Below are 21,065 nucleotides of genomic sequence, written 5' to 3' on the forward strand. Positions count from 1 at the left end.
CAGGTCAAGATAGCAGTGCTGCTGTTGCAATCAGTTTTGCTTTTCCCAGGGAGGTAAATTGTGCTGTGGTGCATTTGTGTCTCCTCAAACAGGGCTGATGGAGAGGCTGTGATGGGAGGGGTGGGATCTCCATCCCTGCAGCCCCCTCCACCTGCCCTTCATCAGCTGAGTGGTGATGCCGTTCTGCTGCCTTCCTGCTGCCTTCAGTTGTCTTCAGCTCTCCAGGCAACCCCCTCAGTGCAGAGCAGTACCTGAGTGTGAAGATAAATGTATAGCAGTGAAGTTCTCCCCTGCTCTCTTGTCTGGTTCAGGGCTCAAGGCAGCTCCATGTTCCATGGTGGGCTCTGGCTCATCCCACAGGCAGGTGGGGTGTAACAGCTCAGGGGAGGAGCAGCAAAGCTGTCCTACTTGGGTGTAGTTTGAGAGGTTAAATAGAGTGGGAGAGGTTGAAGATCTAAGAGCACAAACCCCTTGTGTTTAAGTAGAACTGTTTGTGTTCCAGCTGATGTCTCTCAGCCTTCTCTTCTCCAGGCTGAACAGTCCCAGCTCCCACAGCCTTTCCTCAGCAGAAAGCTGCTCCCCCAGAGTGCTGGAGCTGGCTGCTGCAGCCCAGCTCTGGCAGTTCTGCCTGAAACACCCATTTTATTTCTGAAGACTTCTCATTTTCTTCCTGAGCTGCTGCAGTGTCTGATGAGCCCCAGGACAGTCAGTACCTGCCCTTGGACACGGGTCAGAGTGAGCTGCCCAGGCTTTTCCCTGAAGGCTAAGCTAAAGGCAGTTAAATCCAAGTCCTTTGCTTGCAGGTGAATCCTGAGCAGAGCAAATAGGTGGCAGAGCAGCAGGAGGAACTCTAATGCCCTGCACAGCCTTGTCACCAAGAGGATGAGGCAGGAGGTTACTGGGTCAAGCAGCAGCTGAGAGCTGACAGCAGGAAGGTCAGTGTGTGGATGCAGCCAGCCTGGCTGCCAGCCCCTGCCCTGGCAGCAGCTCCATGACAGGCAGAAAATGTAAGTGAAGATGTAAGCAGGGCATGGGTGAGCCAGGAAGGAGCCTCAGCTGCTGCCCTGCCCAAGCACTGCAGGACACTGTGTTCTGTGTCCCTGGTATGTGGCTCCTTCCCAGTGCCAGCTGGGCCCTGCCTCATCCTGCCCATGGAGCAGAACTGGAGCCCTTTCCCAGAACAGGAACCAGCTGGGAGGCAGCTTGGGCTGAGCTGCTGCCTCCTGGGCTGAGCTGCTGCCTCCTGGGCTGCCCAGGGCAGGTCACAGCTGCTCTTTGCCTGGGGCTGTCTGGGGCCTGGATGGATTATCTCTGGGGAAGCCCAACCAGAAGCATCTTCTTGATCTGCTGCAACTTGCTGGGAGCTTCCAGGAGCAAGGAGGAAGGTCAGCAGCAGCTCTGGCTCACCTTGCACAAGCTGGATTCACTGGGGCCACAGCTGGATTGCAAAACCCAAGTGCTGCCCCATTTGCTTCCTTCTTGGCCAGATCAGTCACCTCCATCAGCTGCTCTGCAGATGTTGCAACTCTTAGTTGGCTCCTTGTGACAGCACTCAGGGGGGAACCAGCTCTCCTGGGGTGCCTGAGGGGTCCTCAGCCCCACAGAATGGCTCAGCCCTGGGACAAGCCAGAGCAAACTCGAGTCCCTCCTGCCCTCCTTCCAGCTGCTGCTCCCTGCAGGCTGGAGATTTCCCTTGGGGAGGGTGCAAAGAGCCCCTGAGCACATGGCTGAGGGGCTGTCAGGGGCTGCCCCTCATGCTCCTGTGGCCCTGAGAGCTGGCTTCCAGCACAAAGGCTTTTCTGGGCCTCCTTTCATTCTGGTTTTGTTGCCAGCACCCTGCAGCCCTGTCTGCTGCTGCTTGGGGAATGAACACAGCACTGTGCAATGGCTGCTGTGACTCTGGGGCTGCTGCTGGCCCAAGGCCTTGGAGAGCAGAGGAAAACCAGCCCCCTCAGCCTCTGTGGCCACTCCAGGGACAGGCTGCTGCTGTGAGCAGGGACCCAGCAGGGATTGTTCCTCCCAACATGCCCAAGCAGCACCTCACATGTCAGGGAACTGACGCAATGCAAATAACAGCAGCCTGACTCATCCTGCACCAACCTGGCTCCTGCACACGGTGTTAGAGGTGGGGGAAGCCCCACACTGCTTAGAAATGCCTGAAGAAATCAAGTCCTCCAAAGTCCTGCTGCAGCAAAAGCCCAACCTCAAACTGACCATCCCCCCTCATGCAGGAGTCACAGCCCTGGCTGTGCTGAGGCCTCTGAGCAGGGCAGCAGCAATGGGACACAGCTCAGCTCTGCAGACACCATCCCCAGGGCTGGGCTGGAAATCCCCTCCCAGCCCCACTGAGAGCAGCACAGGGTTTAGGAGGTGGAGGGTGAGCTCAAGCAGCATTAGGGACACTCACCAGCTCCTCCCCCAGGAGCAGCCCCCTGCTGCAGCCCTCAGTGAGGCAACAGCAGCCTCACAGCCTGTGGAAACCTTTCCCCCAGGCCAGCACACCATGCAAATGCTCCTGACCTATTGCTCAAGCAGACGCTGTACTTGATCCAAAGCTTTTGTGCAATGTGGCCCTTGGGGGTGGCAGCTGGGCCCAGGAACATGGGGCTGCTGCTGCTCACTGCTGCAGTGAGGCCTTTGGATCCCAGCATGGTGGGGGCTGGAGGGGCCCTGCAAAGCTGCTGCAGCCCCAGCCCCTGCTAAAGCAGGTTCCCCTGGCTCAGGGGGCACAGGAATGTGTCCAGGTGGGGCTGGAGACCTCCTGAGAAGGAGCCTCCACACCCTCCCTGGGCAGCCTGGGCCAGGGCTCCCTCCCCTCAGCACCAAAGGACTTGATCCTTGTGTTGAAGTGGCTCTTTAGTGTCCCAGCTGATGCCCATCACCCCTTGTCCTGGCACTGGGCACTACAGAAAAAGTATTTCCCCATCCTCTCTGATCCAGCCACAGCTTCTCTCACCTGAGCAGAGGCAGAACCATCCCCTGCAGAGCACCACAGAGCAGCCTGAACACAGTGGTTTGATGTTGAATCAGCTTCCCTGGGAGCCTGGGCTGTCCCATCCCACATGGCAGCACACACAGCGGCACAACAGCCCCTTCCCCACAGCCTCCAGGAGCCCTGAGGCAGGTCCCAGCCTCTGGAAATGCCTTCAAACACTGAGAGTGGAGTTAGGCACATCTGGAAATCCCCTGATGGGAGGGAACAAGATGGGTTCAGTCAGCAAAGCAGGACAGGAGGCAGCTGGGGCAGGGGAGGGAGCCCAGGAGGAGTAGAGCCTGTGCCCACTGGCTCCTGTGAGGGAATGAGAGCTCAGAGTCTGGTTTTGGGCTGGGATTTCTAGCAGCACACACCTCAGCAGCTTTTGGGAATAACTGACCAGCTTTGAGCATCCCAAACAGCTCCATGTGCCACCATGACTGCTGCTGCAATAGCAAGAGAGCTGCTGGCACCAGCTCTTCCTTTCCTGGTCAGGGTGGTGAACCTCTGGGGTTTTGCACAGGATGCTCAGTGTATCAGTCCAGCTTTAAGGGTAGCAAATAGAAACATTTCCCCCCAACACACATCTACACAACCTGCAAAACTAAAGCTGTCTCTTGAGGTGTGTCACAGGAGGATCAGCCTTGGAATCCTGCAGCACTCTGCAACTGGAGACCCCACAATGAACAGCACTTGGTTAAAAGGTCTGATCAAGTCCAGGAGGCATCACCATGACACACACCCAGGGCACATGAGCTTCCTGACCCTTCAGATGTTCCTCTCCCACAGCCCATCAATGACCTTCCAAGCTGTGGAGTTGCAGGTTTGTTTGAGACAAATCACCGTGTCCAGGAGCACCTACTGCCCTTGTTTGTGATTAACTGCAAACAGCCACTGCCCAGGATGAAATTAAGAGCACCACTTTGAATAAAGACCATAAAGTTATTTGACAAGGCAGATGAGAACAGGCTGTGCTGCAGCAGAGCAGATGGGAGGGGGAAGATCCTGTCACTGCAGTGCAAGTGCTGATGTTCCTACTGCATTTCCTTCCCTGTTCAGAACAGCTTTGGAGCAAAGGCAGCTAACACCCAGCTCAACATCTGACACACATGTGCTGTGACTGGGAAGAAGAACCTCTAATCCAGAGCATCCTGGGGAACTGCCCAACTTGAGCACAGTCTGCACTCTTTGCTCCAAAAATACTGAGTGTGCTGTGCTTCAGCTCCTGAGGCACATGGCACCACACTCCCTGCCCCCCTCCTGCCACATCCCCTGGGCACTGGGCTGCCTGCAGTGATGCCAAGCAAACAGCACATGGTGTTACCTGCTGCAGCAGCTGGGAGCAATTTGCCTTTCTGGAGCTGTCACCCTGCAGCAATGAAGGAGCTTCTCAGCATCCAGCCACGGGAACGTCGCTGGACTGAGTACAGAGACCTGGCAAAGCACCCCCAGGGAGGGAGGATGGTTTCTCTGACTTTGTTGGAAAGAGAACCAAAAATGCTGCATGGTCTTTGAAAAGAACCCCCCAGAGACCAAATCCTTCAACTCAGCAGTTTTTATTTATAGCACAGAAGCTCTTCCTTTCACACAGCCACCTCCTCTCAGGCCATGAACTGCAGAACGAGACAGGGTTCAGCAAAATGTCAGCTCGTGAGTGTGAAATAACCTTCTGATTGCAAGGGAAGAAGCACACATCAGCATTCCACCAGGAAAGCAAACCAAACCAAGACACACTATGCCAAGTAACACAATGGCTGAGTCAAGAATGGTGCTCATTAAAACCAGCAGCAGGCAGCAAGTTGCTGGACAAGAACATTACACCCCATCTCTTTTTATTCCCCCTCCTGTTAACTCACAACCATGCAAAGTATCAGGTTACTTAAAAATTAAGAAGCATTTTGCTTACTAACATGAAACATTACTAGTTTGTAATGTATCATAATTAACCAGGTATACAGGTTTCTGTGTCCCTGTGGTTTTCATGGCACATGGTGCCAGTCTGGGAAGGTCACTCCATGGAGGGGAAAAAAGCAGTGACAGACAAACCCCTCCCTGAGAAGGGCTCTCAAACAGCTCTATTCCACTTCTCCCCCCCTTCAGGATCTGCCACTCAAGGACCTTGGTTTAACCACAAGATGGACATATTTAAAATACCATAACACACACACAGATACAATGTGTATCAACAAATCAACTGCTTCTGGCCTGGGAGTGCAAGAAACACCTTGGCATCCTAAGCACAGTGACGTTCCAGGACCAGAACCAATTCCTACAGCAACTGGGTTTGTCTATTTCAAATCTGTTACAGTATCTACAGTAAAAAAACAACCCACCACCCCACTCTCTTACAGAGTGAGAGGCAATGAAAGGGGAACAGTCTTACCAAGTAAGTCTTAGTTTACATTTTTGGATGCTGCTGGGGTTTGACAGAGCTGAATGGGACAGGAAAACATTGGTTAAGGAGGGAGGTGAAGCAACAGCTTTAGAGAGAAATATACCTGAGCATCCTCAGGAACAGCACTGGCAGCAGTGACTACAGCTGTTCTAATGAATGCTTAAAGCTATTGCTGTCTGAAGACAAAAGGCACAAGATCATAGGTACTCCTGCCAGTGCTGTACAGAGCCTGGGAGAGGTCACCAGGCCAAGGCAACGCTTCTGAGCGGCACCAACACTGTGGCCACCTCTCTCTTTCAACAGCTGCACTTTGCAGCAAGTGCCAAAACACAGCTCACGTGCAGCTTTGGAGCAGGGTCAGTGTCCTGAGAGGGTTGCACACCCAGCTCCTCTCATTTCTGGGAGCTGAGCAGCTTACTAAGCACTTGTGGTACAGGCTGGGGAGTGACCTCATCTCAGGAAGGTGTGCTGGGCTGGGAGGGTCATGGGAAGCATCACTAGAGAAGGGCACCTATAAAACCAAGTTAAAAGTCAGCTAGACTTTCATTCTAGACTTCTAAGCCAACATTTTCCACAGACCTGCATGGTAGGACTTGGTGCAGAGGCTTCAGTTAAGAGCTAAGAATTGCATTCCAGCCTCCACAGATAGGTCTCCTGGCACTGCAGAGGTAGTGCCCTCATCTTCCACAAGCTCCCAAGTCCTCCCTCCCTATGCCCGACTATACAGCAGGGTCTCCCCAAAGCCAAAGCTCCTGGGAGGTCAGACATAGGCAGTTCTAACTGCAGGGATTTAGGGTGTGTCTGACACCACACAATCCCAAAGCCTTGCTCTGAAGCTGCTGCTTCTGTTCAGCACCTCAACAGCCTCTGGGGAAAAAAAGGAGCCCCAGAGTGCTCTTGCCTCACACCAGAGCATACCACATGTGGTATCCAGCCTCCAACTGGAGCCTGGTACTTCCAGGGAATAAGGAGCAGCCCTCAGAAGGCACCTGTGGCACACACCATCCCTCGAGCTCTTCACATGCCTGGCTGCCCCCTTGGCACCTGCCTCAGATACCTGGATTCTGAGACTTGTAGGTCAGTATCTCTGCAGCGAGCCTCTGGGGATCCAGGAGCCGAGGGAAGCGGCTCATCACAGCATCGACTAAATGGGGATGGAATATGCCACAGAGCTTGACGTGCACATTGGCCCGCTCCTCAGCAAACTGGTCAGGCACAGCCCACTGGCAGGAGTCCCCATAGGCTGCCCCTGGGCTCCTCTGCACTGAGTGAGGGTCTCGTGCAGGGGCAGCTCTCAAGGGAGGTGCTGGCAGCTGGTAGGGCTCAGACCAGTACTCGCGGGCGCGGGGTGGCGCGGGGGCGCTGAACTCGCTGGGCAGGCTGTACTGCCCGGTGCTGCCCATGGGCACGCCGTAGCCTGGGAAGGAGGGAGGTGGTCCTGAGGGAGACATCTCAGGGCTGTATGGCAAAAAGCCAGCACCAGAGGAAGATGATTTGTGGGAGCCAAGCTTGTAAGAGACCAGACCGTTCTGTTCTAAGCTGGGGGAATGGGAGTAGAGGGGTCTCTGGCGGCCGCAGGTGCAGACGGACACCTGATCCACACGGGAATGGTCACAGTGACTGGGAGCTCTGTAAGGCCACATGTTCTCCAGCTGGTTCTCCAGAGACCCAATGCCTGAGTCGAGATGCTCCTGAGAGATATAAGACAGAGAGTCCATGTGTGGCTGCTGGTACTTGTCAGAGGACCTGTGGCTCCCACTGGGCGGAGGTACAGCGCCCGACACGCAGCCTTTGACGTGAAGCGGAACATCGCTGGGCTTTGCTTTGTGAGTCAAGCTTTTCCTCTCTGCAGAGACCTTCTGCAAAGAGCTTTTATCACTCTCTGTGGGCACAGAGCACGAGAGCTCTGGCTGGGAACCTCTTTTGCCCTTTTTCTCCTCCTTGGCACCGGTACTTCTGGTAGGAGACAACCTGGCATTGGCTCGGAGTTCATCAGCTAACGAGCGCTGGGGCTGATTAATCCTTTCAGGGTGGTAGAACTTACACTTAATTCCATAAGTGCATTTCTTCCCTGCAAGGAAAGGCAGAGCATGGAATGAGCACAGAATGAGCAGCTGAATTTTGCTAAGTGTATCAGTTTCACAAGGACAGACACCTGAGTCCTCAAGCTTAGGTCTTACCATAAGGGCACTGCTGCTTCTTGTGCTCTGGCACCACAGGTTTCTTCCTGAGGAAGTTATCCAGGCTGGGTCCATGTCTCCCCAAGGGATCATCTGGAGGCATAAACCTGAAGAAAAATAACCCCCTATCAGAAGCAGTTCACTTGCAGGGTTTCATTTCTTCTCAAAGTCATCCATTTCACTGAGAGCTGAGCCCTCTCTCCTTTCACTGCAGAGGTGACACTCCTGTCACTGGGTAAAGCCCAGCAGGAAACATTTCGCTTCAGGCACAAAAGTGGTTTTATGCTCTGCTGCTGACCAGGATTAGCACTTGCTGCTGGGCCTGCTAATGATTGTCCTGTGAGGAAATCAAGCCCTGGAGGTCTCCTAGAACTCCACTGCAGCAGAACTCCCAGCTCCAAAGCATGAGCACCTATTGAGAACTCCAGTTCCTTACCCCTTTGTACCTTGCCTCAGCTGGGCAGCTCTTCTCACCACAGCTCTTGCTACAAAAACTATCTCTATGGGATTCCTTCTTCATTCTGCACCAGCATTTTGCTCTTTCCATGCATCACTTGCTACTGCTCTGTTTAAACAAGACAGCATGCTCACTCCAGTGTCCTGGTTGCAGCTGGGATAGTTAATCTCATCCCAGTAGCTGCTCCAGGGCTCTGTTTTGGCTTTATGCTGGAGAGTGTTGATAACAGAGGGATGTTTGGTTATTGCTGAGCAGTGCTGTACAGTAACAAGGCCCTTTCTTCTTCTCACTCTGCCCACCAGTGTCTGGACTGGGGCAGGGAGGAGGCCAATGTGTGCACAAGGAGCTGGGAGGGAGCATGGCCAGCACAGCTGACCCCAACTAGCCCCAGGGCTAGTCCAGAGCACAGGGCATCATGCCCAGTATAGAAACTGGGGAGAGTTGGCAGAGCAGTGCTGGGGCATCAGCCAGCAAGTGGGGATCAATGGCATTTTGCAGCACTTGGTTTTGGGTTTTTCCTTCCTCTTGGGTTTTGTTTTCCTTAATTATTACCTTTCATTCTTCTTACTGTTAGTGTACTTCTAGTTACTATACACACTCTTAATTCCCAAGCCTTGATCTCTTCCACTTCCCTCTCCATCCCACAGCAAGAGGGTGAGCAACTGTGTGTGGGGTTTTGTTGCCAGCTCAGCTTGAACCACAAACACCCAGCCCCGTTTGTAAAAGCAAAGGAGGAATGGAAACATACTTGTCATTGACAAAGGAATACATCAGCAGCCGCTCCTCGATGAATTTCTTCCACTCAGGCCTCTCGTTCTGCAGGTCCCTGTAAGTGTCATTGGACACCACGATGCCATCAGACTCGTGGGCCAGCTTCACGATGAACCTGTCGTCGTAGCACACCACACGTTTGCCTCCGACCCTCCTGGAAGGGGTGAACACCAGGATTTTCTTCTTCTCAAGGTCACGGAGAATGTACTGGTCTAAAACAAACACAACTGTGAGCACACTTCCACAGCCCAAAGGCCTTCCCACAAAGAAACAAGTGATACAATTGACATGAAGTCGTTTCATCTCTCCACAGCCCAGCCTGTGTTCTCATCTCTCCATCGAGCAGGATGCTCCTACCCTGCATCTGAGAACACTCAGAGTCATAAAGGTTGGAAAAGACCTTTAAGACAAGTCCAACCTCTCACACTGCCAAACCCATCACTGAACCAAACCAGCACTTCAGCTCTGCATCTTCTAATTGCCAGAGCACAGCACGGAGACAGCTGGAACACGGCAAGTCCCAGCCACAGACTCCTGTGCAGCCAGAAGTGTGACTGGCAGGTCAGCCAGTACCTTCTGTAGTGCCACAGTGCATGCAGAGATTTCTGAGCAGAGTTACTTGGCAATCTCAGCTGTTTGCCAGTCCAGAGCCAACTCCCCTCGATTTGAGCATCTGACTAAAGTCACACCAAGCTTTAACTTTAGCATGTAGAGATTTTGTACAGTCTACAGGGTCAGATACATAACAGGAAGGTGTGTCCCTGAAAGAGGGGGGGAAAAATTCAAGTAATAACAGACAAGAAGTTAGGAAGCAGAGATTATTTGTTCTCTGCCCTTACTCCAGCTGATCCAGGCAAGAACTTGCTTAGGGGAGAAGTTAATGACTAATTCTCACCCATCAGCTCAGCTCACTGCATCTCCTACTAACCACTCACATCTCCCATTCAGAAGTTAATGGCTAACTAGCCAGAACTTTGCAAGCTCATTAAGTGACAAGGCAGTAAGCTTGAAAAGCTACTTTTGGTTTTGATATTTCCACACCTGTTATAAGCACATCTGGTCGTGGCTGCTCCTTCCTCCAAGATGGCACAAAGACTGTAATATCCTTGTGTCCCCTGTCCCAGAACCACTGGACAGCCAGAAGGATGCCTCTGCAGGAGAACACTTCTTTATTTCCATGGCTGCACCAAAGGAGAAAGTGAAGGATTTTGACAGTCAGGTTATGTAGAGAGTACTCAGGCAATACACTAAGCAAAGGGATCAGCAGCTCAGACAAACCTTCAGTGAAGAAGTGCTCAGAGTAGCAGAATTCATTGCTCCTCTTGTGTAAATAACACTTTTCTATAATGACTTGTATATTTATGAATACAAACTAGTGACAGAGAACCTCTCTAATAAATAACTTCACAGAATCACTACATCTTTTAGCACCTCTGTATACCAATAAATACCCAAATCCACGCTGGCAGGGGGAGAGGAGCTGCAACTGCTGCAGCTGCTCTGAAACAGAGCCTATGCTTCATGGACTCTACACCTTTATTTTTAGCCCCGAGTACAACGTGATCTTGAACACCCTTTGTCCTATTCTGCCAGCTAATGCCAGTGGTTAACCTCCACCAGCACAAACTGCACCCTCACCAGCTGCTTTGCCTGTAAAGTTAAGGCAAACATGACACTTTATGCACTCAAGGGCATCAGCACTGAGGAAAGACCCTTCTCCACTCTATTAGGGCCCCCCCAAAAAGTTACAGACATGCTATTTGCACAGAAGAGGAACATTTCCTGGTAACAGGATCAGTGCTGCATGTCATAACAGCACTTGGCAGTGTGAGAGCATAGTTTGACAACAGCTCAGAAGCTACATCCCAACACAAAAAGCTGCTGCTTAATTATTCATTAGGTCACACTGATACATTTCCAGGACTTCTAAGAGGAAACTACCACTCCTGGTTTATGAGTGCCAGTATTTACAGTGCAATCAGCCCTTCTGGTGATAATGGCTCTGGCAAACCTTCAACATTTCTGTATTACAGCCCAATTTGTCATTCTAGGGATGTAATAGCCTGCCTCTCACCATGCCACTCTGCTAAGACGGAACTACACTGAAGATAACTGGACTCATAACTCAGGGAGATTTTCCCCCACCTGGGCACTATCTCTTAACTCTTTCCATCTACATTTGAATGACATTTCGACTCCCACCACCACTTAATGTGCCAGTGAACTCCTCCAGTAAGGAATTACCAGGGAGCTCACTACACCCCAGCAGAGGCATTGCTAGGAAGTGCTATTACTGTAGCACAACCTAGAAACAAACTATTTCTCCTCCTGTCCTCGTCCTTCTTTGAGACTATTAAGAAAACTGAAGCGTTGTACCCAAACACTTACTGTAAGAGAGCCACACATTTGGCAACAAGACTAATACCTGACATGTTTTGCTTAGGAATCCCAGATTACAGGAGGGTTGACATTAACAAACAGAAGAATGATGCTCTAAAAACTATCTCCAGTGTAAGATTGGTTTTGCTACAGATAAACAGACTCAGGTTACTCCAATCTTTTAGAGCTAAATGCAAAACAGCAGAGATCTTTGAGCCCCTGCTACCAACCTCAAGTCTACAGAAGGTATCTAATTGGGCTGATCTGATTTGGCAGCAGCCAAGGAAAAAATCCCTTAGAAGGAAGTAAAAGCTAATTTCCACTACGATTTGCATATGTTTGTCAAGAGCTGTTGAGGGAGGCTGCGGTACAGACTGCAAATGAATCAGCAGGGAACATCACACCATCAATACAGGAAGTTTCAGAATGGAATTCCCCTTCTAGCAAATCGCTTAAAAAAAGCCAGACTGCTTTTTCTCACGTCAAACACTGTCCTGGGCAGCTTTAGCACTGCCTGGCCAGCCCTGATCTCATTTGCTGGGATTTCACCTGCGCTATTTGGGATAAGTTTCATGGGCAAGAGGCTCCTCGTTTCAAAACCACAACCAGTTGTGTTGATAAAGCCTTATCTAAAGTAAACTCTGCTGCAAGCCTCACACCGAGCAGCCCAGGTCTCACAATGGACCCTTTTCCTCGTGGGACTGCAGGGCTGAGGGAGCACCAGCTCTCCTGCAGACACCCAGGTCACATCATCAGCTCCAGATTCTGCTCAGAATCCTTATTTGCCCCGGGACTCTCAGACTCTACCCCATCTTTTTCAGGGTGGTTCTCAGAACTGTCAACCACAGCTTAGAAAGCCACACCTGCAAACAAATCTCCACACAGCACTTTCACCTCAGACAAAGCCTACAGGAACGTACAAAGGAGCTCTGTGAGTGCCCAGGTTTGTTTTTTATGCATTAGTCTATGTACACAAACACACACTCCAGGACCCATTAAGCTAAAACACAGCTGAAGGAGCTTCTGAACTGAGCCTGATTCAGAAAACCTGGGGCAGGCAATGCTCACTATGGTGAGGAACAAAAGCCAAGGTGAAGGTAGAGACATCAGGCCAATAGATATCCAGCCCAGAGGCTGTGGGTGCTCCATGGCTAGCAGGGGCTCCTGGCCACCCAAGTTTCTGCTCCCACCCCAGCAGCTCCACTGCCTCTGGCTGTGGGGTCTGACAGGACCTGTGCCATCAGCACCAGAACAGCCGAGGTGCTGAGGATGAGGCACTGCCCTGCCTGGCCAACACCACACACTGAAACCCTTTTGACACCTCACCCTTTCTCCAGACAGGAGGGAAATTCAGCAAAACACAAGAGCCACAGTTTAGAGACTGGTCTCCAAACGCTACATTACAAACTCTTCCCTCATTAAACCTGTCATTACCGATTGAGCAACTTCCTGCTACAGAAACTTACATAAAGCCCTTAGGTAAGAGGACAACCTCTCTTCAGTTATCCTCCCCATAAGTGAGGAAACAGAAGGAAGTGTCTTCATTTCCCAGCACACACACCTGGTCCTGTCAGAGCCCTGTGACCACCGGCTCTGCGCTGCCCGAGCCCGCTGGCAGCAGAGGCCGGCAAGGCCGACGGCATCTGACGCTCATCCCCACCAGAGCTGGAAAGTATTACCAAGCACTCCCAGGACATCCAGCGGTGGCTGTTTGCACTGAGAAACCCCAGAGGGTTTTTTGTTGGACGCCAAGCTCACCACAGAGGTCATGGAAACCCAGCACCTCAGCGGGCCAGGGCCACGCAGAGAGCCCGTCCGTGCCCACCCAGCGCCCCAGAGCTCACCTCATGGCGACGTTGCTGCCATCGATCACGATGGGCTTCAGATTGTCGCTCTCGGTCTCCTCCGGGGCCGCGGCGGGCGCCGGGGTCTTGTTGGCGACCCCTCCCCGCGGGACCAGCGGCGCCTCCGCGGCCTCGGGCGGGGCCTCGGCGTGCTCCCGCTCGGCCGGGCCGTGCTTCACCAGCTCCCCCAGCACCGTGTTGGTGTCGGCGTTCAGGCCGAGCTTCTGCAGCACGACGTGGATCTCCTCGGAGGAGTAGCCCAGCTTACGGAAGAAGTCCACCTTCAGCTGCATCTCGGCGCTGTCGCAGGGCTCCGGCCCGCGGCTCCCCGCCGCCTCGCCGGACGGCCCGCCCGGCCCGGGGCAGCGGCTCCCGCCCGCCTCTCCGCCGCTCATCCTCTCCGCGGGCCGGGCGGCCGGCGGCCCGGCTGCCGGCAGCGCCTCAGCCCAGCCCGGCGCGGCGGACACGCTGCCCGCGCTCATGGCTCCCCGCGGGGGACTCCCGGCCTCGCCTCACGCCCCGGACCTGCGGGCCGAGACGGGCGTTAGCAGCGGGCCCGGGCCCCCCCCGCGCACCCCGCCAGGGCCGGGCCGCCCGCCCCGGAGCCGCCCGTCCCCTCTTACCGGGCTGCCGCCGCTGCGTCTCCATGGGGCCGGAGCGGGCCGGGCGCGGCCGCCGCTTTATACCGGGGCCCGGGCCGCGCCAACGCGGAAGGGCAGCGCGGGCGGGGGCGGAGCCGCGGCCGCTTCCCGCTCCGCCCCGCACCCCGCCCGGGCTCGGGCTGGGGCCTGGCGCCGGCTCGCACCGCGCCGAGCCGCGGGGTCCGGGCTGGCCGCGTTCTCGGCCCCCGCCGTCACCCCGGGGCCGATTCCCGACGCCTCGCCGCGGGGAACGGGGCTGTCCGCGGGCGCTTTGCCCCGGGCAGCGCTCGCGAGGGGAGCCGGGCTCCCCGGGGCAGCCCGAGCTCATCGCACCGGCCACGCCGAAGAGGTCGGTGCGGGAGAGACGCTGCTTCCCCCGGGGGTTTCCAGCTTGTTTTGGCCGCTGTTACTCTGAGGTTCAAAACGCTCAACTCTAGTCCTGGCCCTTCTTCTGCTTTCCCCCCCACCATCAGAGGTGGATGTCAAATGTTAACTCACTCGTATCGCTCCGAAATGTGTGCTTGGTGCTGCCCAGGAGAGTGCAGCTCCTGGCCCATATGGGGTGTAGGGCAGCACCAACCCGCTGCCCCTCAAAGACCAGGCTTTGACTAAAGAGCTGTCAGGAAAACACAGCCCCAGCCCTGGCACCATCGGCACCCAGCTGGGAAGCAGAGGACACCCGTGAGCTGGACTGAGGGCAGAGGATGGTGGGTTGTGTCAGGTGTGAGGACAACCCTGCAGTCACCCAGGAGTTCTCAGCGCTGCTGTTTAAGCCCAGCCTAAGCTTTAGGCAGCAGAGAACACACAGCCACAAGGTCTGGGTACATTGGCAAAGGTGCTCAGTGTATTTTTATGCAGCCAGTGCTTGGACACAGCATCCATCCATGTGAGCACACACCGTGCAGGAGGCTCTGACACAGCCCTTGCACCGCTTTGATCCCCGTGTGATGCAGGTGGCTGTGATTCAACCAGTGGAAGCTTATCAGCCTGGGCTCGAGAGGAGATAAGGGCAGACAGAAAGCATCTGTCAGCTAGCAGTAGCTGTCCCCTGAGCGCTTGCTCCAGCCACCCTCACGGACCATGTAACTGCAGGAACCGAAACAACATTTCACAACGTGCAAAAAATGTTCCGTCCCTGACTTCTGATTAATCGTTTCTAAACAATTTAATGAAGGTAGTTGCAAATTTGCTCCCCTGAGGCCATGTACCAGCGCCCAATTTATGAGCAAGGGAACTCTCCCAGTTACAGGAATACATTTGCATTCATCTTCCTTGTGGTTACCCTGAAACAATCATTTTTCCTTGTCTCTGGCCGTGTCTGAAACCGCACTGTGTACTCAACAGTAACACACATACACACACACACGGGCTAGATTCACATCACTGATAATATCCTTAGTCAAGACTTAAGTAGGTGCTTTCCCAACTCTTCTTTCCCCTTGGAATCTACTCCAGTCAGCATGAGTTCAGCATTGTTTGTGTGCTCTTGCTTCCAGCCTAAAGTCTGTTGCACCAAAAAGTATGGCACAGATGTGCTTTTGAGAGGAAACACCCCAAGTAAGAGCCACAAAGCTGCATCTCCTGATTTCCCAAAGCCATGGCAGCAACTGCACGTTGCCTGTTTCCATTTGGTGGAAAGCAAAGCCAGGACAGAGGGAGGGTCTGTTGGCTTCTCCACTTTAAAGGTCGACAGGGGTCATATGGTGGCCACAGCTCCCACTTGGAGACTTCTGATTTATTTTTCCCCCCTTTCTTCATTTGCAAACTGCTTTGAAGAGAAAGTGTTTGACACTGCAAGGACTGTTGTGGAGGCTGTGGCTCCTGAGGATACAAAGATTGCTGCTGGAACAAAGCCTCTTCCTAGGATCAGTGGTGCACTGAAGCCCTTCCCTATCACAAACAAGGCAACAGACTTTGTTTCTTCCCATGTCTGGGAGAGGGACTAGAAGAGCAGACCTGTCCCACACTGCTGCTTCCCCTTGCCTGCTGCTGAGAAAGGCCCCAACCCTTCTCAGTCTCAAAGCAGGAAACCAGCTCTCACTTACTGGGTGTGATTTGAAAGTGAGCACACAGGAGAGGTATTGGGGATAAGTGCCTTGTGCAACCAAGCCTGGAATGTCTTCAGGGACAGTCACATCTCTGCTTCACTCTCTCCTGGACCTCAGGCTGCTGTTACCGCTGTCACAGTGGCATCCAGGAACCACAGAATCACAGAATCATTTTGGTTGTTAAAGCCCATGAAGCTGCTGCAGTCCCAGCCCTCCCCTCCCCCTGCCCAGCCCAGCACTGACCCCTGGCCCTCAGCACCTCAGCTCCATGGCTTTGGGATCCCTCCAGGGCTGGGCACTCCCCCAGCTCCCTGGGCAGCCTGGCACAGGGGCTGACACCCCTCTCAGGGAAACAGTTCTGCCCCAGCTCCAATCTCAAGCTCCCCTGGGGCAACCTGAGCCCATTTCCTCTTGTCCTAGCCCTCATTAATGAGAAGAGCCCGAACCCCACCTCAGTACAGAGCCCTTTCAGATAGCTGCAGAGAGTGCTCATGTCTCCTCAGCCTCCTCTTCTCCAGACTGAACACCTCCAGCTCCCTCAGCCACTCCTCATGAGACCTGTTCTCCAGATTCATCACCATCTGCCATCCTGCTGCCTCTAAACATTCCCGAAGGTCCCTGCCCCGCTCTGCCCACCTGGGAGGCACCTCTGGTGCCCTGCAGGAAGCCACGAGTGCAGCAGCCCACTCACAATGAGTATGGAGCAGTGAGTCGTCCTTGAGTGGGAAACACCAGAGAAGCTGCAGAGCAGAGATTCAGCCTGAGTTGAGGGAAGGGAGCCATAAGCAGAGGAGCCTGAAGAGCACCAAGTGTGCCAGAGACATGCCAGTAGCTGTTCCATGGACATGCCAGGGGTGCTGAGCACCTCCACATGCATTTAAAAGGCAGATGTCAAGAGGATGGGTGACACTTTTTTTCTGTTGTCTCAAGTGCCAGGACAAGGGGTGACGGACATCAGCTGGAACACAAAGAAGTTCCAGTTAAACACAAGGAGAAAGTCCTTTGGTGCTGAGCTGAGGGAGCCCTGGCCCAGGCTGCCCAGGGAGGGTGTGGAGGCTCCTTCTCAGGAGGTTTCCAACCCCACCTGGACATGTTCCTGTGCCCCCTGAGCCAGGGGAACCTGCTGTAGCAGGGGGTTGGGCTGAAGCAGCTCTGCAGGGCCCTTCCAGCCCCCACCATGCTGGGATTCTATGGCAGGGAGAGACTGAGCCCATTCCCGGGACAGGGCTCCTTCTATCACAGGCCTCTCTCACCACTGCCTCCGGATGTTTTTGTTCCTTTTTTGCTTCCTAGAAGCCCCAGTTCAGCAAGATAACCCTTCAGATAACCCTTCAGCAGCATGAGACACTGCTGCCCGCCCTCGAGACCCAATTTGGCACCTTTGGGCACATCCTGTGGTCTATCATCTGGCAGCGCCTGCCTGCTGCCCTTCCCCTCGCTCTCACCAGTTCCTGCTCAGGAAAGGCCCCGTGCATGCATGCGCTGCAGAGGGGATTTCCACCTCTTTCCTGTGAGTGCAGACATCTCACTGTGGGACAGAGGCACAGGCACCACTCAGCAGCCCCACAGTGCCAGCAGACAGCCCAGCAGAAAGGGGACGGTGCAGCCACCCAGCAGAAAGTCAGCTTGCTGTCAGGTGAGGGCTTGTCCTCTGGTGCAGAACACAAAACACGTGCAAGATGCCTTTTCCAAACAAAAGTGCTGCTTGTTGGTGTCCAGCTGATGCTCATCACCACTTGTCCTGTCACTGGAGACAACAGAAAACAGTGTCACCCCATCCTCCTGACATCCACCCCTTATAAATATTGATGAGGTTCACCCTGAGCTCAGGCTTCTCTTCCCCAGGCTGAACAGCCCCAGTTCCCACAGCCTTTCCTCCTCACACACATGTTCCATCCCCTCAGCATCTTGGCAGCCCTGCACTGGCCTCTCTCCAGCACTCTCCTGTCTCTCCTGCCCTGGTAAGCCCAGCACTGGACACAAGACTCAAGGTGAAGCCTCACCAGTCCTTCATCTCCTTCCATCTCTCTGCTGACTCAGTGTAAGCTTTCCTCCAGTCTGGTTTCTTGCTCATGAACAGGTCTTGAAAGATCCTGACATCACATTTTTCTAGGGATTTTTCTAGGGATTACCACTCCCAGGTCCCAGATTTTAAAGGAAGAGCTCATCCACTGGCAAAGCCTTTCATCTCCTCCTTGTACATCTGATGCAGTCAAAATAGGTGGCATTGAAGGATCGTATTAAGTGCTGGCGAGGAAGAAGCTGGCCTTGTGCCAGGTCCTTGGGAATAGATGCCAAGGCTACAAAACCATTGCTAACCAGCCTCAATCAGGAGCCTTGTGAGTAAAGTGGCCATGGACCTGGCTTGCCAACTCCCAGAAGCTCAAGGCAACTAACTTGCTTTTAAAAATGGGCTAATTAAACCTCGTTTATAAAGGCCTATATGGGACTACTTATGTTAATCAAAGACAACTTAAATGGCCTTATTTAGTAGCATTTGAGAGTAAACTAAACTGAATTAAGGCCACTTTACTTCTGAATGAGAGTTTTATGCAGAATTTGAATGCTCTTCAATCTACTTTGGATTTAGTTACTTCGATTTAACTTTCTTAAAGGGTCCTGTCTAGACAAGCCCTGAGCAATGAAGGGCAGGTACCTGCTCAGAGCTTCAAGCTTGTGCCCACAGCCTCTCTGGGAGAGGAAGGGGTTGGGGGCTGGCTGCCTTGGGATCTGTGCATTCCCAACAGCTTTGGCATCCTAAATCCCTTGCTCATCTGTGGAGTGACCTAATGGCTGCTCTCACTGCACTTACCAACGTGCTGTGCTGGGTGATTCAAACACCACCAGGGAGATGAACTGAATCTTCTCATCACCTGCAACTCCCATCATCTGGAGAAGAGCAGGCTGAGGGAGGATCTCATTAACTCTTACCAGGTGTAACAAGGTGTTTGTCAAGAGGATGGGGTGACACCTTTTCTTATCTCCAGCGACAAGACAAGGGGTGATGGAGGGAAGCTGAAACACTAAAAGCTCCCTTAAACACGAGGAGAAAGTCCTTTGGTGCTGAGGGGAGGGAGCCCTGGCCCAGGTTGCCCAGGGAGGGTGTGGAGGCTCCTTCTCAGGAGGTTTTCAAAAGCTGATATAAGTGAACCTGCTTGAGGAGGGGGTTGGACTAGATGATCTCTAGAGGTTCCTTCCAACCCCTGCCACTCTGATTTAGGGAGTCAGGAGCCTGGCAGAGCTGTGTGTGAGTGTTCTTTTACACTGAGCAGTGTAATTCATTACACAACACTTGGGCCGTCCAGGAATAAAAAGAAAAAAGAAATGATGATTTATGGCCTTTCTTTGGAAGAGGGTCACCATGCCTCATGAGGGAAGCTGAGCAATAATGCTGGAAGGAAAGCTTAGCAATATCCCTTTACAGCAGTTTGCTTTTATAGCTGCAACCACTCACATTTATGGAGATGCTGACTGAGAGACCATCTGCTTCTCTCGCTTGCCTCAATAAAGACGTCTCTGATGGCAGCATCATAGCTGGTTGTCAGAGTGAGAACCCATCAGCTGACACATTGCTCCAGTTTGGAACTGTGCCCAGAGGAGGCACCAGTGGGAAGGTCACTTCCCTCTTACCAGACAGCTCCACTCCTGTGGACGTGTGTCGGCTGAGAGCTCCTGACCCTGCTGCTACCTCCTGTGGTGATCCAAGAAGAACAAAGGTGGCTCAAGTCATCTCAGCAAAAGAAAACCAGCAAGGGAGAACTAGAGGAGAAGCTAAATGAGGCAGAGCCTACTCACATTTTGAGCCTCTATGCCCACAGCTAGCTGTCTTCCACGACCCTTCACCCACGAGGGTGGGATTCCTTTGCACCTGCAGACAAATAGACTGATTTTTTTTCCTCCCTTGAACTTATTCCCTGGCTTTTTAAGGAGATCCTCAGAAGCACTCTGCAGAGTAACCTACTCCCTGTGTAGCCCGAGGGCTCCTTGCAGAGTAGACTGGTTTTGGAGGCAATCACTCGCTCTGAAGGAGAGCACACGCTCCCGAGGGGCCACGCCAGAGTCATTTGTTTGGCTGTCACTGCAACTGCTTGTGTGCCTGACTAGACACGGCCTTAGGTACTACTCCAAGTAAGCAGCCTTGATCTCTACCTTTGGTCTTAGTGAATGATGGCATTAAGTTATAGGAGGATGGGTTTATTTCCTCAGTGACAGATGGATTGGGCACACCCTGACTGGGTGTTTTTTCCCCCTGTGCTTCCGTCAAGGAAAAGAGCCATCCCTTCAAGGGCTTTCTGACTGTAAATCTGTTCTTGTGGAGGGCTGAAGTGCTGAGACAGCAACTTTACCACTGCCCCAGGTGCAGCACACAGTGCTGTGTGAGTGTGTGAGATCCCAACTGATCAGCCACCCCTGCAAGGGGGCTGCAAAATGAATCCTCTCTGTGTGTCCCACTCCGGGGCTCTGCAGCTCACTGGACACCTCCTGAGGTCTTCCAGGAAAGGTAAAATTGCCCTCCAGCATGATGCTGACAAACCACACACTCAGGAAACCGTGTCACCAACCATCCTGGCAAGCAAAGGGCTTGTCTGGGCCTGGAAAAGTGGTTTCCCTCACATACCAGTGACAAAGCCAGGGAGGACTGACTGCCCCCACTGCCCAGGATGCATCAGTGACTCCGTATCTGGATGACTCCTCCTCGCTGTGCTCACCTCACCCCCACAGGCACAGAAACAGCCAGAGCACATGCACTCAGGTGGTACCTTCTCCTCTCCAAAGCAACGCTCCTGGCTTACCAGGGAACCTCGAGTTTCCCACAACAGAGTCAAAAGCAGAGACAAACAACAGACACAACTAATAAATAATGGTGGGGAAAACCAAGTGGTTACGCAAGTGTCTGTGACAGCAGCTATTTACTGTTTTGCTAAGCCCTTCCCAGTCATGGCCCATCTACTGGAAAATCTCAGCCATCCCCTTCTCCAGAAACACCCCTGCCTGCTCAGCCCAAGTTTGGATCAGATGCAGCAACTGTAGATGTGGATTTGCTGTACTCTGACATGCCTGGGAGCGTTTCTACTACTTTAGAGCTCAAAGAATAATAGAAGCCGAACAAACATTTCATGGTATTAACATAAGATGTTTAAATAGACAGTCACAGAATATTTTATCCCACCCAGAGCAACGTGAAGAGCAGAGGATTTATGCCTATTGCTGAGCAAATAGCTCTTGAGAAGTCACATCCGCTGGGGAAGTGGTTTGGGTTCTAAGGAACTGAAAGCAGAGCACACCTGAGACAAACGAGGAGAGGGCAGCAGTGGTGGGAGCAATCCTGCTCTTCCCCTCCAGCGATGGATCCTACAGAGCACACCTCATCTGGGG

The 21,065-nt window shown here is 53.2% G+C and overlaps 1 protein-coding gene across 1 annotated transcript; it reads right to left on the reverse strand.

Moving 5' to 3' along the window:
- Positions 1–4,490: 4,490 nt before the first annotated feature.
- On the reverse strand, positions 4,491–13,697 carry ZC3H12A (zinc finger CCCH-type containing 12A). Its single transcript, XM_062014526.1, has 6 exons — positions 13,624–13,697; positions 13,001–13,525; positions 9,819–9,958; positions 8,755–8,989; positions 7,550–7,656; positions 4,491–7,440 (listed from the first exon to the last, which is right to left on the reverse strand). The coding sequence occupies exons 2-6, from the start codon at positions 13,480–13,482 to the stop codon at positions 6,419–6,421; spliced, it is 1,986 nt and encodes a 661-aa protein (XP_061870510.1). The 5' UTR covers positions 13,483–13,525; positions 13,624–13,697; the 3' UTR covers positions 4,491–6,418.
- Between the last annotated feature and the right edge of the window lie 7,368 nt (positions 13,698–21,065).

The sequence above is a fragment of the Colius striatus genome, chromosome 24, assembly GCF_028858725.1.
Source record: "Colius striatus isolate bColStr4 chromosome 24, bColStr4.1.hap1, whole genome shotgun sequence".
Taxonomy (NCBI): Eukaryota; Metazoa; Chordata; class Aves; order Coliiformes; family Coliidae; genus Colius; species Colius striatus.

Excerpts from the sequence above, each read along its gene's own strand:
- ZC3H12A (XM_062014526.1), bottom strand. The coding sequence starts at position 13,482 with ATGAGCGCGGGCAGCGTGTCCGCCGCGCCGGGCTGGGCTGAGGCGCTG. Across the intron at positions 7,657-8,754 it reads TATTCCTTTGTCAATGACAA|GTTTATGCCTCCAGATGATC; the intron begins GTATGTTTCCAT and ends ATTTTTCTTCAG. Across the intron at positions 7,441-7,549 it reads GAAGCAGCAGTGCCCTTATG|GGAAGAAATGCACTTATGGA; the intron begins GTAAGACCTAAG and ends CTTTCCTTGCAG.